The sequence below is a fragment of the Podarcis vaucheri genome (assembly GCF_965113315.1).
Source record: "Podarcis vaucheri genome assembly, chromosome: 11".
NCBI lineage: Eukaryota > Metazoa > Chordata > Lepidosauria > Squamata > Lacertidae > Podarcis > Podarcis vaucheri.
In genome coordinates, this window is record NC_138749.1 from 19,389,764 (window position 1) to 19,413,830 (window position 24,067).

A 24,067-nucleotide genomic window follows, 5' to 3' on the forward strand; every position below is an offset into this window, starting at 1 on the left:
TGTGCCCTGGTCCCAAAAAGTTGGCTTATGATTTGACACGCTGCACCCGCCTAAATTGCATACTGGTGCACTGAGGGAAGCAGTACTCTATCAATGTGGGTCTGCATTCTAGGTGATTCAAGGACCCCAGGCTTTTATAAGCTTCTAGCTACAAATGCTTTTACACACCTGTTCAATGACTTAGACTCAGGCTACCCAAGTAAAACTACTATCATATGAAAACAAAGAGTCCTGCTTCTGGAAAACCACGTTAAAAGTTTTCACCGAACTCCCTAGAGGCAGAGGCCGCTTTTGAAATGAAGTTACATTTAATTGTCAGAGTATTTGACTACTTTTTACAATGTAACACAATCCAAAAATTCCTACATTTCCAGTCAGACAAATACATATAAATTGATAGCTTTGTTTTGCATTACAGGAAAAGTGCAGTAGAATATGTACAGAGCAGATTGCATAATTTACCGGCAGAACAGGTCACTACAGACAAAGTGTTTACTAGAAAGCAGATCTCCCATTATGCATTTATCTGGCCATTTAAACATGGATACCATTTTCAAGTTTGTGCTGATAAACGCTGTAAAGGAGACACACACAATGCTCTTGCATCAGTTCTGCTCAGTTTGTTATTAAGCCCCTTGTTTTAATGCATTGTCACTCTGCATAGAGTTCTAGCTATACTAAACCTTGATTGCCATGATTGCAATTTTTGCTTGCTCCAAGTACAGTTGCTTTTCAATTTTTACAAGTGATAGTACATTCACAGGACCCACCCCCTTCTTTAAAGGGCACCCATCTATTTCTGCATCCATCCTTTTTCAACCCTGGTTTGAAGAATCTTGCTAGAGGGTTAATAGTCAACACACTAGATGCATTAAAAAAAAAATCACTTCCAAGGTGTATCTCTCGACTATGACCACAGCCAGCCTGCATGGACATTAAGAGTCAATCATTACACTTTTGGAACCTCCCCATTACAAGTCAAATATGGTTTTGAATGATCTTCATAACAATTCAAACATGCTTTGACTTTGACATTGCTGGAGGCAGAGAGGGTGTGAAATTGAGTTCTGTCCAGTTTTTAAAGCTTGCAGTTAAGGCTGGGAGACGTACAAGAGACCATTTTATGTTCTAGGTGACTCAGTGCTGCGAATTCATATCCCGGTTCTTTCCCCTTGTGTGGAGGTGAATACTAGTCTGTGCAGTTTCTCATCCTAGAAGGAAGTTCAGTAAAAGCCCCATTTACAGCCAAGGTTCACCCAAGCCTTGACAAAATGTGAAGTTGGCTGAAGGCCTAGGAGACACCACAGTGTTCAGTTAGTTAAATCCACTTGGGCTGAAGTTCGCCACCCAATTCCAGTTTGGTCTCTAGCAGATTCCTTCCTTGGCTTCCGATGGCTGCAATCCAAGGACTCATTGCAATCCAAAAGTGGATGGCGAAGAATAAGGCAGATAATGCATGCAGAGTGAAGACAGTAACAGGGGAGGGTATCCAGTTATTCATCACATCCTTGCACCATGGCCAGTCCAGTTATTCCTCTGCTGGTTTGCACTCATTCCTGGGTCAAGAGAACAAGAGGGAGATGGTTAGCACCACTGGGCTGAGCCACATGAAACTTGCTCTCTTGGGGTTTGCTATGTGGAACTACTGAAAAGTAATGGGTAAGAATGGGATGTGCAAATGGGAGTAGATACAGCAGCAGCAGCATGCAAAAAGTCAATCTTTACCATCACTTTTATTTTGCTGGGGTGCTTTTGGACTATGTGGTTCGGAATATAGTAGTCTTGTAAATGGCTGGTATGAAGATAGCACTGAATGTTGTTATAACCATAGTATGTAGGAAACTACAAGCAGCTGGACTGGTGAGTGGGAGTGGTTGTTGAGACCATATAACACTGGTCCTGAAAGACCTACATTGGCTCCCAGTACGTTTCCAAGCACAATTCAAAGTGCTGTTGCTAACCTTTAAAGCCCTAAATGGCCTCGGCCCAGTATACCTGAAGGAGCGTCTCCACCCCCATCGTTCTGCCCGGACACTGAGGTCCAGCGCCGAGGGCCTTCTGGCAGTTCCCTCACTGCGAGAAGCAAAGCTACAGGGAACCAGGCAGAGGGCTTTCTCAGTAGTGGCGCCTGCTCTGCGGAATGCCCTCCCACCAGATGTCAAGGAAATAAACAACTATCTGACTTTTAGAAGACGGAAGTTTTTTGATGTTTGATGTTTTATCATGTTTTTAATATTCTGTTGGGAGCCACCCAGATTGGCTGGGGAAACCCAGCCAGATGGGCAGGGTATAAATAAATTATTTAATAATAATAATAATAATAATAATAATAATAATAATAATAATAATAATAATTTTTAAAAAACAACCATTGGTCCAGATACTGCAGTATATTCTACACAGTCTGGCAGCTGCCCTCTAGGTTTCCAGGAAGGAATCTTTTCCAGGCCTACCTAAAGATGCTGGGGACTGAACCAAAGACCATTCACATGTGAACCAGATCTTCTGAGCTAATAGCCATCTCCTTACTTAGCACCATATCCCTACTGAGCAACATTAAGGACCAAAACTGGTGTCCATCCTGCTCTGGGCAAGGCTTACTCCCCACCGAAGCAGTATACATATTTTGTTCTGGGTGCTTCTTGATCCTTCACCAGCTGAGCTGGCTTGCCTGCTACCACCATTTGTGGATGGCGTAACCAAACCATAGCTCCATGCTCAGATGACCTCACAGCTGGTTTTCTACAATGCTTTGGGACTGCTCCTTAGTGCAGGACTCAACCACTAGAATGTCCATTGGTACAGCCAGAGTTGTGACTTTGGTAGCCTGTTCACATCTGTGTGCAATGTAAGGAGCTCACGGTCCCAACATTTATAAAGCCTTAAATGACACAACACCAATTGTGGTGGTTTGAATCCTGGTCTCCCAGATCCCAGCTCAAAACTAACTGCTAACCCACATTGACTCTCCACACAGTTGCCTCTTTTATCTCCTTGCATGACCCCTGTTTTGCCTTTTTTAGATTGTGTCATGTTCTGGATCAACAGCCACCCCTCCAAGAGACACTTACCTATCAAGCTTACGCAAACGGGTTTCCAAATGGATCACCAAATGGAGCAGAAGCCAGCTGGTGCGGCACGGCAGTCTAGAAAGGAGGAGGCTGCTTTATTTATGCACAATTTGGAAGTCTTTTTGCAGGCAAGTTGCAAATACTTGAATACCCTATGCTTGCCAGCTGTGTTGAGTTGGCAAATATCTTATTTGATCTAAGCTTCTCACATCCAGTAAGGTTGCAGCATCTTGTTCAGAGGCAGTTCATGCTTCTTAAAGTGAGAGTTGTGGTTGACATCAACCCCTATCACCAGCTGCAATATCTAGAGTACAGATCTCTTGCAGGTGACAGGCGATGCAAGCAACAGTTCCGTTCAAGGCACCTTCAGAAACTGGGTGTTGGGTATTGTGTTATTGTGTTATACAGAGAGAGAGAGAGAGAGAGAGAGAGGAGGTGGTGGAGGAAAAAATGCACAGCGCTTTCAATATGGCACCATATACTATGGTGGTTTGGTCTTACAGCAAAGTGTTGCTCATGCCACTGAAGTATGCAAACATACAACCCCTGCCAATTATTTTGGTCAAGGATCAGTGCAGTCTGCAGGCTGATAGCTAACAAGCATGTTGCTTGAGTGTGCCTTCCATTCTAACCATGGGTCGAAGGGTGCTTGATTATTCTTACATCTATCCTATATATATATATATATATATATATGCAATATATATGCATGGAGCCTTCAATGAATAAGCCATAGCGGTTGGTGTTAACACCCTCTTATCTTTACAGATTGCCAGCTTTAAGCTACACTATAAACACTTTTGATCATGCTGTCATGTTCGAATAGCAAGAGCCAAGACAGATAATTTTACAGTTATCCTGCCACCTGCACTTGGGTTAACTGGGGACAGTGCCAGCTTTTGTTAGAAGGCAATAGGACCCCAGGGGTGCTTCAACTCTGGAGAAAGAAGTGGTCCATAATTCACAGCCAACAGAAGTACAGCCACACATACATAGAAGTGAAGTTTGCTCTGCCACTTACCGAGTTTAGCGATGGAACAGCGAAAGGGTCTGTCTTGAAAGGGTTTTCAAATAGGTCTTCAGCAGGCTTGGCAGTTGGCACAGTGTTTGGCCTGAGAGCAGGATTTGGTGGCACTGCAATGCAGAACAGACTTATTTTTAAACCACCAGACACTGTAAGCCACCCATTTCACATAACACAGCAAACACAGCCACACTTGGCACCAAGTGCTGTGTTTTTCTGCTGAGGGCACACATTGCAGGTGGATCAGTGGACATCACCATTTAGTTTACACATGCACAGAATTCAGAAGCAAGGCTTCTTAAGCAGCCAAGGGACGGACTGTGCCCACAGAGGCCTTCTCTGGGGCCCATAAAGTCCTCTTACCAGCATCACCCTGAAATTAGTCACTGAAGCAAGCATTCTACTTCAGTTGTGGTGGAGCATGGCACCCACAATTGTTCCTCCAGTTTTCAAATGTGCCCACGGGCCCAAAAAGAAAATGCTAACCATCTGCCCATCCCAGGTTAAAGCACACATCCACCTGCCCCAGAGACTACTTAAAAATATGCAGCATGTCCACTAAAATACAGTGGAACCTTGGTTTTTGAGCACCTCGGAAGCCGAATGTTTTGGAAGCCAAATGCCGAAAACCTGGAAGTAAGTGTTTTTGTTTTTGAAGGCGCCTCAGAAGCCAAACGGCTTCCGCTGCAAGTTTTTCAATTTTCTCAGTGGAAATTGCTGACAGCCCTTTGCGCCTCGGTTGTCAGATGTTTCAGAAGTAGAACAGTCTTCCGGAACGGATTACGTTCGACAACCGAGGTTCCACTGTATGCGTCTTCTGTGAGGGGGAGGAGAAAGGTCAGAACTTCAAGGTTCCCTCAAGGAATATAGCAGATTTACCACCAGTTTTTGTAGCCAGCCAGCTAGCTTCAAAGTCATCGTGGTCAGCCAACTCTTGAGGAACCCCCACTTTGTTACTGAAATAACTGGCAAAGGCTCCAGAAGCTTCCGACAGACCTTGTTGTTGCTGCTGCTCTGCCCTCCTCGCGGGCACGGCGGGCAGTTTCGCCAGCTGGAAGTCTTTGAACATGGCTTTTACATCCTTTATTTCCTTATCACCAAGCGGATCCAAAGCAGTGAAGGCGTCGCTTTCCTTCTTGGGCAACTCCTTCTGAGGTGCAGTTCTGGGAGGCAACTGAGGAGGGCTTCTAGCAGGCAACAGAGAGGGGCCTTGGGATGCGAGCGGAGGTGGGAATATGGCAGGCTGGAAAGGGTTCCCAGTGCTGGAGGGCTGGACCCACGCATTAGGAGGAGGACCCCGGACAGGCTGACCCCAGAGATCAAGAGCTGGAGCCTGGATCGGGGCTCCCAAGGACAATGGTGGCTGACTCCAGCTGGGAGCTTGTGGAGCAGCGTCAAAGCCAGGAGGCTGAGGGAAGCTTGCTGGCTGAACACCCAGAACAGATCCAGGAAAGGCTGAAGAAGGCTGGTTGAAGATTGCAGGTTGGGGACCCCAGGCTGGTGTTGGAGAAGCACTTGAAGGCAGGCCACCTGGGGAGAAAAAGCCCACACATCAATAAGTTATGCTGCTCTCTCATCAGGCAACTCCACAAACACCTTAGTTGGGGGGGAAAGCACGTTTCCAAGCACAATTCAAAGTGTTGGTGCTGACCTTTAAAGCCCTAAACGGCCTCAGCCCAGTATACCTGAAGGAGCGTCTCCACCCCCATCGTTCAGCCCAGCCCACTGAGGTCCAGCTCCGAGCGCCTTCTGTTGGTTCCCTCCCTGAGAGAAGTGAGGTTACAGGGAACCAGGCAGAGGGCCTTCTTGGTGGTGGTGCCCACCCCGTGGAAGGCCATCCCATCAGATGTCAAGGCAATAAACAACTACATGACTTTCATAATACATCTGCAGGCAGCCCTGCTTTGTTGTTGTTTAGTCATGTCTGACTCTTCGTGACCCCATGGACCAGAGAACGCCAGGCACTCCTGTCTTCCACTGCCTCCCGCAGTTTGGTCAAACTCATGTTCGTAGCTTCGAGAACACTGTCCAGCCATCTCATCCTCTGTCGTCCCCTTCTCCTTGTGCCCTCCATCTTTCCCAACATCAGGGTCTTTCCCAGGGAGTCTTCTCTTCTCAAGAGGTGGCCAAAGTATTGGAGCCTCAGCTTCAGGATCTGAAGCTTAGGGAAGTTAAAAATGTTTGATGTTTTATTGTGTTTTTAATATTCTGTTGGGAGCCACCCAGAGTGTCTGGGAGACCCGGCCAGATGGGCAGGGTATAAGTAATTTATTATTATTATTATTATTATTATTATTATTATTATTATTATTATTGCACATACCAGCACAAGGTTTAAATCTATCTGTATTAAAGACTCAAGAGCCCCACTAGATCAGGGCATAGGCTTATCTAGGCCAGCATACTTCTCACAGTGGCGAATCAGATGCCCATGGGAAACCTGGGAGCAGCGCCTGAGCAGCTACAGTGTTCTCCCCACTTGAAATTCCCAGAAAACTGTATTCAAAAAGGTATAATGGCAAAACCCTTCCCCTGGTAATATTGGGTTTGCTACAACTTTTTTTGTCACAAGCCTTGCCAAGGTAAGTAGTTGAGGATCAAAGTCGTTTTTCCTGCAAGGAACACAGTCCCCCAGCTTCATTATTTCTCCATCCTAATAAAAAGACTAACGCCTCTTGATTATCACCATTTGGCAGGAGGAATTCAACTAGATGCCTGGAAACTTAGCCTTCCCAGGAAGACGTTTGAACACCCCAGAAGCAAATTAAGATGATGAATGCTCAACAACAACAAAAAACAGATCTAATCTAACCTCTGCATAAACTTTGTGCATGCAAATCAGAATAAATGTTCAACCAACAGGTCATTCAAAGGAGCCACCTTACCACGGCAACATGGTTCCTAAACAGTTTATTCCTGCCCCCAAACAAGTTCCTTTGCTCAGTTAATCCTGGCTTACCTTAAAGACTAGTGCCAGCTCCACTACTAAAAACAAGCACCTGATGGAGGAACACATCTGCCTGGGATACACGTACAGGGAGGTGCAGAGGCTGCCCACCCCCTCCTCATATTAGCAGTGCAAGGCTAACAGTTTCAAATCTCCATTTAATTTAAACTTCTGTGCCTGGGGGGGGGGGGTGTAATGTGTTTACTTGAGGATCCTAATTATGAAGTTTTATTCTGGAATTTTATATAGGGTTGCTATATTTCAAAAAGTAAAAACCAGAACACCCCCAAAATTGTATTTACATAAAAAACCACCATTTTTATTAATTTTTCAAAAATAATAATAAAATAAGGATACAAAAATCAAACCACCATCTAACATTTATACTTCTAATTAAAAAATCCTACTATTTTACAAACCTTTTCAGGTTCTTTAAACCTCAATACTTCCTTCCACCCCCTTCTACTGGCTCTTTACATCTTACATCATTCTCTGCATTTTGTTATCATTTTTATCCACTTGTTACACCTTTGCATTCTCTAATTCCTTACTACTTACAAGTCATAAAATCATAGAATCATAGAGTTGGAATAGACCACAAGGGCCATCAAGTCCAACCCCCTGCCAAGCAGGAAACACCATCAGAGCACTCCTGACATATGGTTGTCAAGCCTCTGCTTAAAGACCTCCAAAGTAGGAGACTCCACCACACTCCTTGGCAGCAAATTCCACTGTCGAACAGCTCTTACTGTCAGGAAGTGCTTAATATAAACCTGCCAACGTATTAACTTGTTTACAGTATTTCTGCACATACACAATAAATTTTCCCATTCTTTAAGCTTCTCATTGTCAGAGTGTCTGGGTTTTGCCATCAGTTTTGCCATTTCTGCATAGCCTATAAGTTTTACTTGCCATTCTTCTATTGTTGGCAAAAACGAGCCAGTTTAGCCTCGCGGTTACTTTGGAGCAATCTTTGCAGGTTTTTTTAGGTAAATTTCGGTAATTCCCCCAGATGTCAATTCTGCCTTTGAAATCCCGGTAATGTCTGGGAAAATCTGGATGTATGGCAGCCTTAATTATATACCACTTTGTGGAGGCTGTTATGCCCTGAAAAGGCAGGCTAGAAATCTTTCCATAAAATATAGTGAGCTTACTGGTACTTCTGCCCCCAAGTGTCTCTACAGGACTTAAATCATGCCCTAGAATTATGATAGTTTTTTTGTTTTTTAACCTTCAGAAATTCTACAACTCAGCTTATAAAGCAGATCACCTAAGAAGCTTAAACCATGGGTGGGGAAACCTATGGCCTGTTGAGTAAAGCCCTTCCCAATGTCTTACCGTCTTTCTGGATCTCACAATATGTGCCTTTGAACTGAACACAAAAAACCAGACTGCATAAGACAAGACACAGACATTAAATTGCTTTGCAATGAAGGTACACACAGATCCATCAACATGGCTTTCCAGATGTTGGGACTGCAACCCCACAAGCCATTGGCCACACTGACTGGTGCTCATGGGACTTGTAGCCCGAGAACAGGATTCCCCATCCCTGCCTCAAGGAAAGAACAGACTTTACTAACCTAGTACAGGCATGGGTGCTGCTACAGGAGCACTAGTGTTGAAGAGGTCTAGAGGATTGGTCTGTGCAGGTGGAGGCGGCGCTGCAGTTGTCAGAGTGCTTGTTGCAGGAGCAAAAATGCCTGAGCCAAACAGGTCACTACTGGCTGAACCCTGGAAATGTGTTGGTGGGGAAGACACACCAGGCATAATGGTTATATATGTACAGGAAGTTAAACATTGCCCAGATTGCTATTACAAGCACTACAACCCCCCCCCAAACTGTCCTATAGGCTGAATGGCTGAAGAGTCCTATAGTGTGCATCTAAGTTAAATTGATTCTTATTAAAGATGAGTGTGGGCTCCCATCTACAGCAGAGATGGAGAACCTGTAGGACATTTTAGACTGCAGTACCCATCAGGCCCAGCCAGCATAGTCAACGGTCAGGGACAATGGGTTTTGTAGTCCAGCGACTTCTGGAGGGCAACAAGTTACCCACCTTTGGTCGACAATATTCTTTGTCAGTTCTGTACGGTAGCAACCAAGAAGGGCTGCAGCCAAATAGAGATATTTTATATTGCAAGGCCGATGCAACACACCTCGACACCTTGTTACTGAACTACACCAGTGAACTACACCCTAAAACTACATTCAACACATGCATTAGGAGTTTAAGCGTCTTACTTACCAGAGCTACAGAGACATGGCAGCATTAGGAGGAGAGAGGAAAGTTAGGATTAGAAAGAATGATTGATGTACACAGAAAGCCAAGCCACAGAGTTTAAGGTTTGCTATGGCTATGACCGACAGCTTATAAGAGGACCGAAGGCAAGCTAGTTCTCTGCCAGCAGAGGTTTTGTTGAGGAAGGGGGAGGGAAATCCCTTCACCTAGTCCAAGTAGGAAAACATGCATGTCACCACTCTGTGCATGCACCATTGTTCACCTTAACAGTCCTCCTTCCTCTTCCTGGCTTGGTGCTTTGGGGAGGTGGGCTAATCGTGATAGAGTCATGCGACATCAATTGGCCGTTGCTATTGGAGTCTAGCCGTAATCCATTTTGCACTGGTAATCCTTTGGAAGAGCTCTCCAGAAAGACATTTACTGGGGACGTGGCAGGGAAGCCATTCTGTTCTCTCTCCGGCACCCCATTTGGAGTCCTCGCGGCTAGTTGGGCAGGCTTACTCTCAAGCAGCCACTGGCTGGCTGGCATTTCCTGCTTGCCAGTTCGGTTGGAGATCTGGTCAAACTCTTGCCCAAAGTAGTCTACATCCCCATTCATACCACCGCTCCCCATGGGGCTAGTCACAACACTTCCCATCTTCTGGCTGGGAGGCTTCAGAGAAGAATCAATTGGGGGCTGCGACAATCGGTCGGGTTGCGTGAAAGGGTCATCCCTGAAAGGGTCAGGATTTGGGGCGGGGAAGAAGCTGAGATTTGCAGAGAAAGCATTGTCAGGCAAGAAAGGTGGCTGCAGCTTGGACAGTGGTAGGGGAGGCGCGATGTCATTCAAGAAAATATCCTCCTCTTTGAGAGAAGTCGGAGGGGCCTCAATTTCAGAATTTAAATCCACTAACAGGATCTCTTTATCCTCCTCCTATTAGGTTTGAGAGAGAAGACTGATTAGCAGAAGAGACACTGTAGACAATGTGCAAGAGAGTCTCATGTGCTTATTAAAAATCACAGAGCAAGCAGAATGGCAATGGACTCCAGCAATTCCTAAAATAAGAAACATGTGAACTACACACTCCCATGCCCTCACATTTGATAGGTAACCCTGTAGTGAATTTTGTGCACTTATTGGACAATCAACCAGGAGATTTGAAGATCAGGAGCATCAGTTCTGAAGTTGTGGTAAAGAGAGAATGTTTACACAATGCTGAGTGGAGTCTGGTCCATTAGGGAAAATGGAAACCACTAACCTCAGTCAGCTCTTGGCCAACTCCCATGGGCCTAACTTTGTATTTAGGTTCAGCCCAGGGGGTAGCCCCAGATATCAACTTTCTCCTCCTCGTGGATAGGACCCCTAATGCCATGGTGGCCTGTCTGGAAAAACCACAAGTACTTGCACCCAAGAGTTGCAATCTTCCCAAAGGCATCTGACTAGGAAGCCTGAACATGGTGGCAATTGTGGTCACGTAAATCCAACCAGGATTCTCAGTGCTTCGTACTTCTTCTAGTTTCCTTCTCAACCCTTGCTCGGAATATCTTAGAGAAGCACATTGTACTTTTGCATATATTCCCTGTCCCAATGCATCCAGCTACATGTATGTAGGGATTTTAAAATACTGGTTCACAGCTTTGATTCTGGTGGCAGTGTTCGAATCCCTGTATAGTGTATTTAGTATGGCTGAGCCAATCTCTAAAGCATATTCTCTTCCACTAAACTACGGTAACATGTATGGTGCCCTCCAGATACTCGCCACCAGTTGCAGTGAGCATGGCCAATAGGGATGATGGGAGTTGAAGGGCACCATTTTAGCTACCCCTCTACTAAGTCAATGCCATCCTGCCAACATGGCAATTCCTGATAGGTACAAATGGGCAATGGGCCCAATTTCATGCATCTTACTCTTGGGGGTGGGACTGTGTTCACATTTATATATAGAAAAGTTCAATCATATGGATAGGTAGTCAACTGCTCATCTGAAACCACCCCTAAGCATCCAAGACAGGCCAGTCCTTAGAAGATTTCTCCTACCATTAAGTCATTTAAAAAGCTATCAACAGTACAAATCCAAGTCTTTACTACTCACTGAGGGGCTGTTCAGGTCAGGAGGAGTAGACATGTCTCCAAACAGATCCATCTGCTCCACACCCTTTAAGAACAAAATGGACAGAAAATTAAAATCTATCATACACCTCAGCCTGCAAGGTCATTCGAGTCTAACCAAGAGCGTGCTTGGAAGCCCAAGTCTCTGTGGTCTACTCTGTAGTAGTTCAGTTTGTTCAGTCAATCAACTGGCTGCTCATATGTGAAACCTCTCTAGGGACCTTGGGTGTGGTCTCAAAGCAGAAGAGGCCACTATTTTGTTGACGTCAACCAGGGCTGGTCAGTGCCTGGGTGGGTGACTATCTGGAAACCGCATGGATTCCTCACTGGTCCCGTGACGGGGGGAGGGGGAGGCATGATACAGAAGAAAAAAGAAATCACATACCAGCTTTATTTTGTCGGCTCGTTCAGTAGCTGTTTCATCACTGCCATTCTGGAACAAAGAAGAAGAAGAAGAAGAAGAAGAATTTGGATTTGATATCCCGCTTTATCACTACCCAAAGGAGTCTCAAAGCGGCTAACATTCTCCTTTCCCTTCCTCCCCCACAACAAACACTCTGTGAGGTGAGTGGGGCTGAGAGACTTCAAAGAAGTGTGACTGGCCCAAGGTCACCCAGCAGCTGCACGTGGAGGAGTGGAGACGCGAACCCGGTTCCCCAGATTACGAGTCTACCGCTCTTAACCACTACACCAAATGTGGTTTTTTTGGTCTCTGCTACACAGATACTCAATAAGAATAAGCTTTCCCCCAATTTCACATTGTTTGTAAGCAGCAAATGTACTTAAAAGTCTAACAGGCAATTGCATTTGGTTTTTCAGGCCTAAAGATCAATTTGTTTCTTACCTCAACAGGTTTATTGGCCTCTTCATTCTGAAAAAAAAAGAAAAAAGACATCATGCCATCAACATTTATAGAAAAGCTTTATATATTTGTCCATGTCTACACCGATGGGCAGCGGTTGTCCAAGGCCAATGTCTGCCCCATCACCTGCTACCTGAACTAGAGTATGCACAACTTATGGAGGGGATCTGCTTGGTGCAAGTTATGTTCTTCACTATCAAGCTATGGTCCCTTCACTTAAGGGAAGGGATATCATATTACATGTTGGAACTGCTGAGATGCAACTCTGCATGTGAAGGAGCAGACAGAGGAACCTCCAAGCTTCCTAGTCTGTCCTTTAACCTGTGCTCAATTTCCTTCAGGCTAGACTGATACTTTTAGGGTTGCTGACCTTGTTTCCTACTTACTTTTTTACACCCTCACCCTGGAACAGATCTTCCAACCCAAATAGATTAATTCATTTTCCTTTTTACCCCATTACCTTGTTGACTGATCTTCTGTACTTGAAGAGTGGACTTATCTGGGAGTAAGTGGTATTGCCAAGTTTAGACAGGCTCCTTCCAGCTGTGTAGGATTTATCTTAGATCAACCAAGTTCATGGTTCAGTCACTGCCACTTTAGATCAATAGCAGGTTTCATTTATCTTAGGTATGGCTACTGAGCAGCCTAAAAATCTGGAAAACTTAAAAACAGGCAGCATTACCTTTCGCTTGTCACCCTCTTCTTTTTTCTTCATGTTATAGATTACTTGGAATAGATCCTTCAGATCTACTACTAGAGGTTCAGCCTAGAAGAGAATAACAGGCAGTGAGTGAGTGAGTGAGTGAGTGAGTGAATGGACAGGACTTAGATTTCCACTTTGTGGAAGAATTCACAGTTCAGCTCATTTCCAAATGGAGTGGAATAGAATTCAAGGAACAGAATTAAAGGCCTATACTAAAGGCATTTTCTCCCAGTGTTCCAATTTCCTGCTGTGTTTAGAGTGCCCTAGATTTTACTTTCTTGGGTTCCATGATCACTGCAGATGGTGACAGCAGTCATGAAATTAAAAGATGCCTGCTTCTTGGGAGAAAAGCAATGACAAACCTAGACAGCATCTTAAAAAGCAGAGACATCACCTTGCCGACAAAGGTCCACATAGTTAATGGTATGGTTTTCCCTGTAGTGATGTATGGAAGTGAGAGCTGGACCATAAAGAAGGCTGATCGCCAAAGAATTGATGCTTTTGAATTATGGTGCTGGAGGAGACTCTTGAGAGTCCCATGGACTGCAAGAAGATCAAACCTATCCATTCTGAAGGAAATCAGCCCTGAGTGCTCACTGGAAGGACAGATCCTGAAGCTGAGGCTCCAATACTTTGGTCACCTCATGAGAAGAGAAGACTCCCTGGAAAAGACTCTGGTGTTGGGAAAGATGGAGGGCACAAGGAAAAGGGGACGATAGAGGACGAGATGGTTGGATAGTGTTCTCGAAGCTACCAGCATGTGTTTGACCAAACTGTGGGAGGCAGTGGAAGACAGGAGTGCCTGGCGTGCTCTGGTCCATGGGGTCACGAAGAGTCGGCCACGACTAAACAACAACAACAAATGCCCAAACAGGCTGAGAGTTGGTGATTGGCCCATGGCTACCCAATGAGCTTCATGACCGAGTGGGGATTTAAACCCTGGTCTACCAGGTCTTAGTCTCTAACCACTACACCACACTGGTCTTGCTCAACATTTCTCCAACCCCTGCAACCTATTAAATATGTAGAAAATGTCAAGCCTCAGAGATAAGCAATTTAACAGTACATCTAAGCTTCCAAGTTGGTGGCCAAAACACTTGTGGCAACCAATTCCCCAGTTTTAACCATACTCGGTGTGAAAATTTTGTCAATCCTGCAATTTGAGAGCGACAGCTTCCTTTTGCAATTTTGTACTGTGCAGCATTGAACATGCACCCAGAATGCTACTTAGAAGAGCAGCACATCAGCACCACTGGTCCCACGATGTAAAGTTTTACCTGCTGTGCTGTTTTGATGGCGAAGAACTGGTGCTGCCCTTCTCCTCCACAAACGTAGCCAAAGGCACGGTTGTCAGTCACATCCCGGGCTATAAAGGATATTTTGTTGACTGGATGCTCATGCTCAATAACCTGGAATCAAAGTGGATGACATGGTGCCAGACTTTAACTCTTGAAAATGTGTAAACCTTGCACTGGTGGTCTTGTAGGCCACCCTTTGCAGACCATCCCCTGGCAGGTGCCTATTCTTCTTTTTGAAGATCTACAGTAGAGTTCACTACCCTTTTATGTAATTGGTCCCACTGAACTGCTCTTACACAAGTCAAGAATCCTCCACCCCAAGTCCAAAGTCAACCATCTTCCAAGCCCATGATTCTAGTCCTGTTCTATGGGAGCACTGATATGAGAACGACTTGTTCATGTTTTATTGTCTTAAGTGTGCCCTGGAAATTTGACTTCCCCATAAAGACTGCTGCCAGTCCAGCTCACTTTTGTTTCAGCACTCCCCATTCAACAAAGTAGTCAGCATCAATAGAGCTCAAATATTTTAGGCTCTCTGTATGAGGCGTGCACTGCATGTGCACGTGCTATGACCAGAAGCAACTCTGGACCGTATCTCAGCACTGGGAAGATTATAGCAAGATTATTCTGAAGAGGTGTGCATGCACATGAAAGCTCATACCAATAACTAACTTAGTTGGTCTCTAAGGTGCTACTGGAAGGAATTTTTTTATTTTGTTTCAACTATGGCAGACCAACATGGCTACCTACCTGTAACTACTCCTAACAATCTCTGTACTATTGCTATAATCTTCCCAGTGCTGAGATACGGTCCAGAGTTGCTTCTGGTCATAGCACGTGCACATGCAGTGCACGTCTCATACAGAGAGCCTAAAATATTTGAGCTCTGTTGATGCTGACTACTTTGTTGAATGGGGAGTGCTGAAACAAAGGTGTTACTGGAAGGATTTTTTTTTATTTTGTTAGGAGTAGTTTGTGCTTTATGGTAAAGTTTTAATCTTCGGCTTAGAAGTAAACACTAAGTCATTGACACACACACTCCAGTAGGGACTGGAAGCTGCCTGTTTCTTACATAGCCTTTAGCCCAAGAAAAAATAGAATGCCCCAATTAAAACTTTCACTTGGTGTTCATCAGCCAGAATTTCCTAGATAGGGCTGAAGTGACCTGTGAGATGAGTCAAGGTTTGCTAGAAAAGCTACAGCAGTCCCCACGTTAGAGGTTTGGCACTAGAGTTTGGTCCATTATGAAATACTTCACCTGGATGGGTAATTAACTAGATGGATAACTTAACTGGCCTGGGCCAGTTTCTGCATTTCTTTGAAATGTCTCTAATGGGAAAGCTGCTGTTTTAAGTTCAGCACATTTTTAGAAGTTTCTTCACCCCAACAAGTTTTAGGTTAGATTGGCACTTTTTTTATTATTAAGAGAATGGACAGTTTCTCCTAATGGGTTCAGCTTGGCCTCCTCAGAACTTACCCCTGTCTTCTCATCTATGACTTTGATCCCAGCAAGAGAGATGTTCACCCATACTTTCTGTTTGTGCTGGCCTTGAGAACGGGCTGCTACCGCCATTCCCTACAAATGGAACAGCAAAGACATTTCAGTATTCAAGACGTACTGTCTATATAAACTTATTGCAGCTTACGGCTATCACTTAGGGTAAGGGATGGAGAATCCATTTCCCTCCCAGATGTTGGACTCCAACTCTCCATTAGTCAACATGGCCACTGACCAGTGGATAACACAATCTTCATTTCAGCATATCTGAATTTCCCTATATCTGAGTTATGAAAATGCCAAGTCGAATACCAGCTATATACTGCTCCCCAGTTCCCTCACATTTTAGGATTTATTGCATGTTTGGGTGGGTGGGGGATTGTCTTGCAACCTTTGTCTTGCGCTCCAGGTCTAAGCAAAACTTAGAAACTCAAAAGTGTTTGTTGACAAGCAACCCCCAGGCATTACCACCACACCTAGAGGCTATTCAGAGGGTCATTCAGTACATGAAGGCATCATGTGTGGCCTTCAGACAACACTGTGGGAGGACAGTGTTATGAACAGTCATGTCTCAGAGGAATTTACCAGCACTGTTTCAATACATAAGCAAGAACTCATTTGTCTTAATGAAGTTGTTTTGCAGGAGGAAATAAACAAAATTCTGACATAAGGTGGTGACATTCCACCTAAGAAGCTAAATGGAACAAACCTGAGCCCCAAAACAGCATGCAAGTTCTATCTACAGCATAATGTTCTAGCAATGTTTCCACTTAACCTGAAATTTTCGACTTTGACACTATATATTGTTATCTGAATCAGCACTATAAGCAACCTGCAGTATGTGCTAGGACCCATTCTCCACTAGTTTAAGATACTTGAGGAAAGGTCCTATAATTGCCGTTGCTAAAATAGCTTCTAGGAACTGCAGTTTTGCAAGGATGCCATTAGTAATCCCTAGCCCCCATGAAACTACAATCATCATCTAGCACCTTAGAAACACAAAGAGGCAGGAAATATGAGAGACTCACCTTCAGCTTCATCATTGAATCCTGACTCATCTTGTCTCCCCTTGCTTCTGGGACATCATCAATACCAATGAGTTTGGCCTTGTATCTTACACCATCACCTTGAAATCTGGCCAAGAGAAATTCTTCTGTCTTTTCCGGTCCTGAAAAACCAGTTTTATGGTCATGTGCTTTTGTTTGACCTGCACAGGCTATTAAAAAATCAGAACCTGCATCTCTGTTCATTCCTAACAGTGCAATTTACAGTGGTGCCACGCAAGACGAAATTAATTCGTTCTGCAATTTTTGTCATCTAGCGAATTTTTCGTCTTGCGAAGCACGAAATCCCATAGGAATGCATTGAAAATCAATTAATGCGTTCCTATGGTCAAAAAAAGTCCAAACAAAGCCAAATTTGGTACAACAACAGTTTATTAACTGCTCTTTAAAGTCACACATACTGTAAAGAGCAGTTCAAAAATTTAAGGGAAAATAAATTAACTTTATAAACAAAACATGTCTTTGTTTTTAGTCAAAGAAAAAAAGTCGCGAGACGTTTTCGTCTTGCGAAGCAAGCCCATAGGGGAAATTCGTCTTGCGAGGCAAATCGCGAACGGAAAAAACTTTCGTCTAGCGAGTTTTTTGTATTGCGAAGCATTCGTCTTGCGGGGCACCACTGTAATATAGTGGTATGTTTCACCATCAGCTATACCAACATTCAGTGTGTAACCACCGTTTCATCTCCACACTGGCAGTGGAATGCTCTTGGGTAAGAGTAGGGCCAACCCACTCACAAACATTTTAGGTATAAAGAGCCAGAGTTTGCGGCAGATTCCTTGCCCACAGTCTGCTTACTCACAGATCCATCTGTGACTGTGCAGTCCAAGGCAAAGCCCCTAGGTGGCAGCCTTCTGCCAAACTCCTGCTTGTCTGCTTATTTCAACGCTCTGGTTTATGACTCCTTTTAAACCAAAAACCAGTTGGGCAGGTGGGAGTCTCCACGATTTTGTGTGCTAACCCATCAAAAGGACAAATGATGGACAGGCTTTGTGACCGTAAGGTTGCAAGGTTGAGAACTAATTGACTAAATTGCCTGTCATCGAGTATTTACCACAGCAACTGCTGCTTGTTTTCAGCAACTCTTAATTATTGGCAACTCCTTAGGACAGAGGTCAGCAAACTTTTCCTGGAGGAGGTGGGCCCACTGTCTGTCAGACCTTGTGGGGGGCTGGACCCACCACCTCCTGAAAGCACCCCGCTCCTGAAAGGCCCGCCCACCTATGCCACTCAGGCCGCAGCCGCCGACACTGGCTAGTCTTTGGCGGTGTTGGCATCCTCTGTCTCAGCGGGGCACAGAGCCCATGCTGCTGGCCTGGGTGGCAGAGGCAGCCTCCACGTCGCTGCCACTTTCTTCCCGCTCAGCTGCTTCCTCCTGCTCGGCCGCTTCAGCAGGAAGGAAGGGGCGGCACCCAGAGGCGTCTGTGGCTTCTGAATCAGAAACCGTGCCAGTGTCGCTGCCCACCCAGAGGCATCACAGCTTTTGATTGGCTGCAGGAGCTTCCTGCAGCCAATCAGAACCCGGCCCGCATCACGGAAGTCAGTCCCCGCGCGGCGAGGCCTCTGCACCGTGCCTGTTTAGCACTGGAACTGACCGCAAGGTTCGTGGACTGGATTAGCGAGCCCGGTGGGCCATATCCAGCCCACGGGCCTTAGTTTGCCAACCTCTGCCTTAGGAGCTGCAGAGCTGTCCTGCCTCCTGTTGCCACTCCTGCCTTACCTTTCTTCTTCTCCTTTTTGAAAGGCTGTGTTTTCGGTGGTGCCTGTTGCTGGGCAGGCGGACTGTTTCCACTAGTTGCTTCCACTTCGTTTGACATGGTGAGAGAGGCCAGTCTCAACTCCAGGAGCAAATGCGGCACTTGGTAACGTGACTGGAATCCAGCTAGCAGCAGACAGGCATACTACTCTGACCTTCAGGAGACAAAAATTGGGATTCAATTCAGTGTTGCCACTGTGTTGCATTGAAGAGTTACAAAGCATAATTTTCAAGAAACAGGAATATAAAATGATACTTTATATCAGGACTATTTGTTCATTCAGCACAGCACTACAGAAGGCGGTCCTTATCTGTTACTTGAGCCTTTTGAACTGGAGTTAAACAGTGACCGAAACTGGACCTATTATATGCAAAACATACATATATGCAACACATAGATAATTTTTAAAAAATGTTTTATTTTTTAATATGTTTTTTCTGGAAGCCACCCAGTCAGAAGGGCAACTTTTTATTATTATTATTATTATTATTATTATTATTATTATTATTATTATTATTCTGTTCTCTGCCACTGAGCTTATGTTCCTTCAACAATAACTTTAGGACACAGTGAAGAATTACTCATGAAGACTTGATGTGATTCAGTTACAAGGATCCTGGCATGCTGTATAACGAACGCCTTCATTTTATAGAATGATGGTTGCATCCACGATATGGGTACAAACCCATATCAGGCCCCATTCAGAGTTTACAGTAGTGCTAGAATTTAGATTAAGTGGGGACACCTATTGAGGCTGGGAATGTGTGTACAATCTAGCCCCACCAATACTAAAGGACAAGGCACTTTAAGACCATCACACACGGACCAAGGACTCTTGCCCACTCCCCGCCATCCTGCCGCTGGGTAAATAGAGGTTCTCAAAGGTATTTCTTATGAAACACATCCGCCAATCACTTCATTTGACTGTGGATCACAGTCTGCAGCCGATATGCTGAAGGGGGATACTCCAGACCTTCTGCTGCACAAATGAAGCACGTGCCTTTGCCTAGTATTAGCTTGCATAGGAATGAACGTGGGTGGAATCAATGATGCTGGCCCTTCCGTCTCCTGTTCGTTGCCATCTGTTAGCAGAATAACATCATGCTAACAGATTTGCTAGCAAGCAACTAACCTACCCAAGGCACAAACATTGCAAGCTATAATCCTGTCTTTCATTCACTTTTGAGACTCCGTTGGTTTTTGAGGGGGCGGGGTGCTTTCTCCAAGTGAATTGATGACAGGGGTCTGCTGCAGAGGAGAGATCAAACAGCAGTAAACCAGTCACCAAGACACATGCTTCAAGTAGCTACTGAGGTTGCACATTCCTGCACATAGGGACCTCATTCTGGTTTGTGCAAGGGAGTTTATTAAGCTTCTCTAGGGCTCTTCAGAATGCTACCTTTAACCTTTAGTTTAGGGAAACTTTGTAAGTTATGGTACACAAATGCAGCTGATCCCAATTCCTTAGAAGTCATGGACGGGGAATAATATTATGCAGTCCTGGGAGAGCTGCACCACTTTGAAACATGGAATGGTCATCGGCACACTCCTTGAAAACTCTTATCCCCCAGCTACCACCCCCACTGGTTTTTATGCTATGGGAGTGTCATTTGAATGTGGTAGGTGGGTTGGGCTTTCAGTAGCACAGCACCAGAAAGGCGCCACCATATGACTAGTTCTACATGCATCAATCAGCTGCAAGCCTTTGGACATCTACAGTTTTCAGGCCAGAAAGGTCACTACTAGCTATGCAATGTCCATATGCACGAGACCTGGCCTTCATTCCTGTTGCAGGTATTTGGTTCAGCTTTGAAATGCCGGCTGATGTTGGCAGAGTTGCTTTTGCCGAGCTTGACCTCCTAGAAATTCTAGTTGAGGCTGTATTTCAAAGTATTTAGGACATGGGATGCTGGCATCATATGCCTGTTGTCTTTGGGGGGGGGTATTTTTGAGTAGCCCCGCTCCGTAGACTTGAAGTTGCAATACAGCAAAACTGCAATACAGCACTGCCTCAGTGGACCAGTGAGTCACTTGTTCAGACATTTGTGGAAGATGTTTCAACAGATAACATACAGCCTCAAACAACCCAAAGCTTTCACAAGACACTTCAAGCCCTGCACCTTAAGATTCAAGCGTTACGGAGAATATCATTGTGTTTTTCTATGCAGTCTATTCTTACTGCACAGCGCTGAGAATCTGATGCAAGGCAAGTACCCAATCAACATAGCTATACTGAGTAAGGGACACAGTTGTTTTAAGCACCAGACAGCTGCATGCTCAGGTTAGGACAAGCAATGGCGGCAGCAGTGCCATCCACATGCTTTTGCACAGAGGTGGACCAATTCCAAGCCTAAGTGTGGGATTTGGAAGGGATTCTGGACTTGTCAGTATCTGTACAAGCCCCTCCTTGCTCCAGAATACCACAAAGGCTACACTTCCATCTGTCCCATAGTCTACTTCCCACAGCCCCCGTTTTAATCTAGAAAAACAGGCTTATTCAGTTTGTTTTAAATCTTCAAGACGCACCGCCAGTTTTATAATTAGGTATGTTACGGCATTTTATTCTGTGTGCAATTTTTGTTGTATGCCACATGGATGTTTTATATCAGGGAGCCGCCTATAAATATTTGTAGAAACAAATAAAATTAAATGAACAGCTTCGTTTATTTTCCTAGAAACCACTTTTCTCTTCAAGATGGAATGCTTACTTCTTGCTTGCTGTTCGTTATCACTCAACTGAAGCAAGCGGAATGCTGACCAGGTTGTTTAGGGGTACAAAGGTTGCCGTTTCGCAAAGTTAATATTTTAGTGATTGAGATTCCTTTGATACTCTTCAGCCAAGCAGATAGAGGCCAAGAAACACATTTTTCCTCCTAGATAGAGCTCTCAGGATCCTTTAATTTCAGTTGAAGGAACTCATTGCACCAGCAGGCACCATGAGATTAGGGGGGAATGGTCAGAGGCCAGGCAGCCTGAAGATCTGTGTTGAGGTGGCACAAATAAGGTCCACACCTTTGCACCCTTTTGCTTGACCATGGCACCCAAGTCCCTCATCATCTTTGCAACTGAAATGTTGCAGGGATGTAAAACTACTACCTGTCTTAACACCTTTGTAATTACTACAATTGCCAAGGTGAGAGAGCCTGTTGTTGTTTTTTAAGGTGTGGCGGTATGGAGTTAACAAAATGGGCTTAAATCCACTTGGGATGTACCTTAACAGTGTTTTTTAAAAAAATTAATAAGCAGTTCTACTTTGTGCCATGTGTTAACAGGGCACAAGGCAGAGGTTCAAAAGGTGATTTGACATCATGTGACCACTCCTTAGAATGTAGCTGTACCTGAGCAAGTTCTCAATCCTGTTACTCTCCATTCTTCTATTAAGCACAAATTCTGATCTGTTGTCTCATGACCACATGCATGCCAACAGTTGTATGAGTCAAGGAAAGAACATAGATGTTATTCAACTGGTTGCTTCTACATTTGGAGGAATAGCAGGGGAAGGGCCCCACAACTTTCTTCCTCCCCCACAACTGCTTCTTCAGCTACTGGTTGTAGTAAACACTACTAAGAGAAGCAGAAGGCTGCCAGCTACTTTCAGTAGGTTGCAGGGGGGCATCACATGGCTCCATGGCCTAGAACCGTAACATGTTCTAGATCAGTGTCTTGTGACTGTTTTCTTCTCAAAACAGATGCAGCTATGTTAAGCGTGCTCATTTAAAACATTGTCATCTGTTTAGCAGTTTTAAACGACTATAGATGCCTAGGTGATAAAGTAACCAAAGTCAGTGTTTTGTCTAGTTCTACCCAACATCTCCCTCAAGGTCCTGAAGGATCTCCTCTTTTGAAGGCATGCCCACTGGCATTTGAGTAAATGCTCCTATGACTGGAGAAGCAGAATATAAGCAAGACTGATCTTCCAGGACAACATTTTGTAGATTCAGACTCCAAAGGTAGTCTTAAAGCCATGATTGCTAGGTCTGTATGTTTTGCTTCCCCTTTCTTGGTACAATTACAACCTGCAGGCCTGCTCATGTTCGCAGCCTGCATGCTCGCAGCTCACCCAGCACACTGCAAGCCTGTCGCACTTTTTGAAGAGGCACAAGACTTTTCGGGAATCCCCCAATAAATCCCAAGCACAAATTGCTTTTGGGCTGCACCAGCGTTGGAAAATAAAGCCATGCAACATTTGCCTTGGCACTTCCTTTGGTGAGCAGATCAAGAAAATACACCAGCGCCAACCAATAGCTGAGTGCCAAAGTATGTTTTTCCAGTTTCATCTGGGCAGGTCAGTCAACAGCTTTCAGGTAGTTTCTTGCCAGTTTCCAGATGCAAAGCTATCCCAAGTCTAGGACAAGTAGGTTCCTATGTCCTAAAGAGCCTCTTTTGCCCGAGACACAGATGATCAATAGGCTTCAATACATTGGGATTTAGAGATGCAGTTATATACCAACCTCACATTTCTCAAAACCCTTTTGGAGAAAAGAGACAACCCTAATGTTCTTCCTAGGGAGGGGGAGAAATCCGATTCCGTTTGTATTTCAGTCTGCATTTGGAAAGGTGGACTTTCCCAACTGACACTTCCCGAAGCGAAGCAATATGCAAAAAAGACACACAGCTGTCCTGCAAAATTTGCACTTCTGAATTTTTCATTGCAACTACTCCAGTCAGCTAAAGGGAACAGACACGTATGTACAGTATAAGCGCTCCAATGTCTGGAAAAAACTGGATCCAGAAGGTGGCATTCCTGAAAGTGTTATTTATTCATTTTAGATGCATACCCCATAATTCAAACACTCAAAGAAGCTTAATACACAAGCACACAGAGGATCTTGCCAAATACAAAGTCAAGCCATGGACCTGCCTATACCAATACTGTGGTATCCTGAGATACCAGAGGTTGAAATAGTGGCCTTTTCACATATGGAAATCATGTGCTCTGCCAAGAGATCCTTCACTGAAGAATGAGCAACTGAAGGATGAAGATGCCTCACCTCACCTCCATTCTATACCACTTTGAGCAAGCTGTAACTGCAGGGGCTTGTTTGCCCCTTTAAAGTCTGCACAAAGCTTAGTTTCCCATAGGGATGCTACCATGAAACACTGACTTTACCCACAGCCTGGGGCTCAACAAAAAGCACTGTAGCTTTTGAAGGTAGAAGCTACCACCAAATCCCTCTTTTCTTTGGAAGAGGAAGGAGAGCAGCCCAATATTGCCCATAGCAGCTTCTTAAGAGAAAGTTGCTTGGGGGACGTAGAAGCTACTAGCTCACCCTACCCAACAGTCAGCCCTTAAAACTGCTCAGAGGAGTCTCAACACACAGCAAGGAATGTTATTTACACTATTCCTAATCCCAGCTACATATATTTTTTATTGTGTTTGGAGTAGGGCTGAAGCACCACGTTGCAAAACCATCCCAAAGAGCTGTGTTTTTGTATGAAGCTTAGCCGAGTTGGATCTGCAGCACAATAGCACATTCATGTGTATCAGAGCCTTGACCTGCTTAGGACACTTAC

The 24,067-nt window shown here is 44.7% G+C and overlaps 1 protein-coding gene across 3 annotated transcripts in view; it reads right to left on the reverse strand.

Annotated features, from left to right (window-relative positions):
- Nucleotides 1-285: 285 nt before the first annotated feature.
- DAB2 (DAB adaptor protein 2) overlaps nucleotides 286-24,067 on the reverse strand; it is a 36,551-nt gene continuing 12,769 nt past the window's right edge. Inside the window, exons 2-15 of one of the 3 annotated variants that reach the window (XM_082241902.1) lie at nucleotides 18,517-18,707; nucleotides 16,764-16,903; nucleotides 15,715-15,813; nucleotides 14,217-14,348; nucleotides 12,919-13,002; nucleotides 12,219-12,245; nucleotides 11,760-11,807; nucleotides 11,358-11,420; nucleotides 9,548-10,198; nucleotides 8,626-8,776; nucleotides 4,975-5,625; nucleotides 4,093-4,205; nucleotides 3,072-3,146; nucleotides 286-1,556 (exon numbers count right to left, since the gene is read on the reverse strand). In XM_082241902.1, coding sequence (XP_082098028.1) covers nucleotides 3,081-3,146; nucleotides 4,093-4,205; nucleotides 4,975-5,625; nucleotides 8,626-8,776; nucleotides 9,548-10,198; nucleotides 11,358-11,420; nucleotides 11,760-11,807; nucleotides 12,219-12,245; nucleotides 12,919-13,002; nucleotides 14,217-14,348; nucleotides 15,715-15,813; nucleotides 16,764-16,903; nucleotides 18,517-18,613 — 2,322 coding nt within the window. In that variant the 5' untranslated portion in view covers nucleotides 18,614-18,707 and the 3' untranslated portion in view covers nucleotides 286-1,556; nucleotides 3,072-3,080. The remainder of the gene's footprint in view (nucleotides 1,557-3,071; nucleotides 3,147-4,092; nucleotides 4,206-4,974; nucleotides 5,626-8,625; nucleotides 8,777-9,547; nucleotides 10,199-11,357; nucleotides 11,421-11,759; nucleotides 11,808-12,218; nucleotides 12,246-12,918; nucleotides 13,003-14,216; nucleotides 14,349-15,714; nucleotides 15,814-16,763; nucleotides 16,904-18,516; nucleotides 18,708-24,067) is intronic. The other 2 variants (XM_082241903.1, XM_082241904.1) reach the window with 2 other exon arrangements.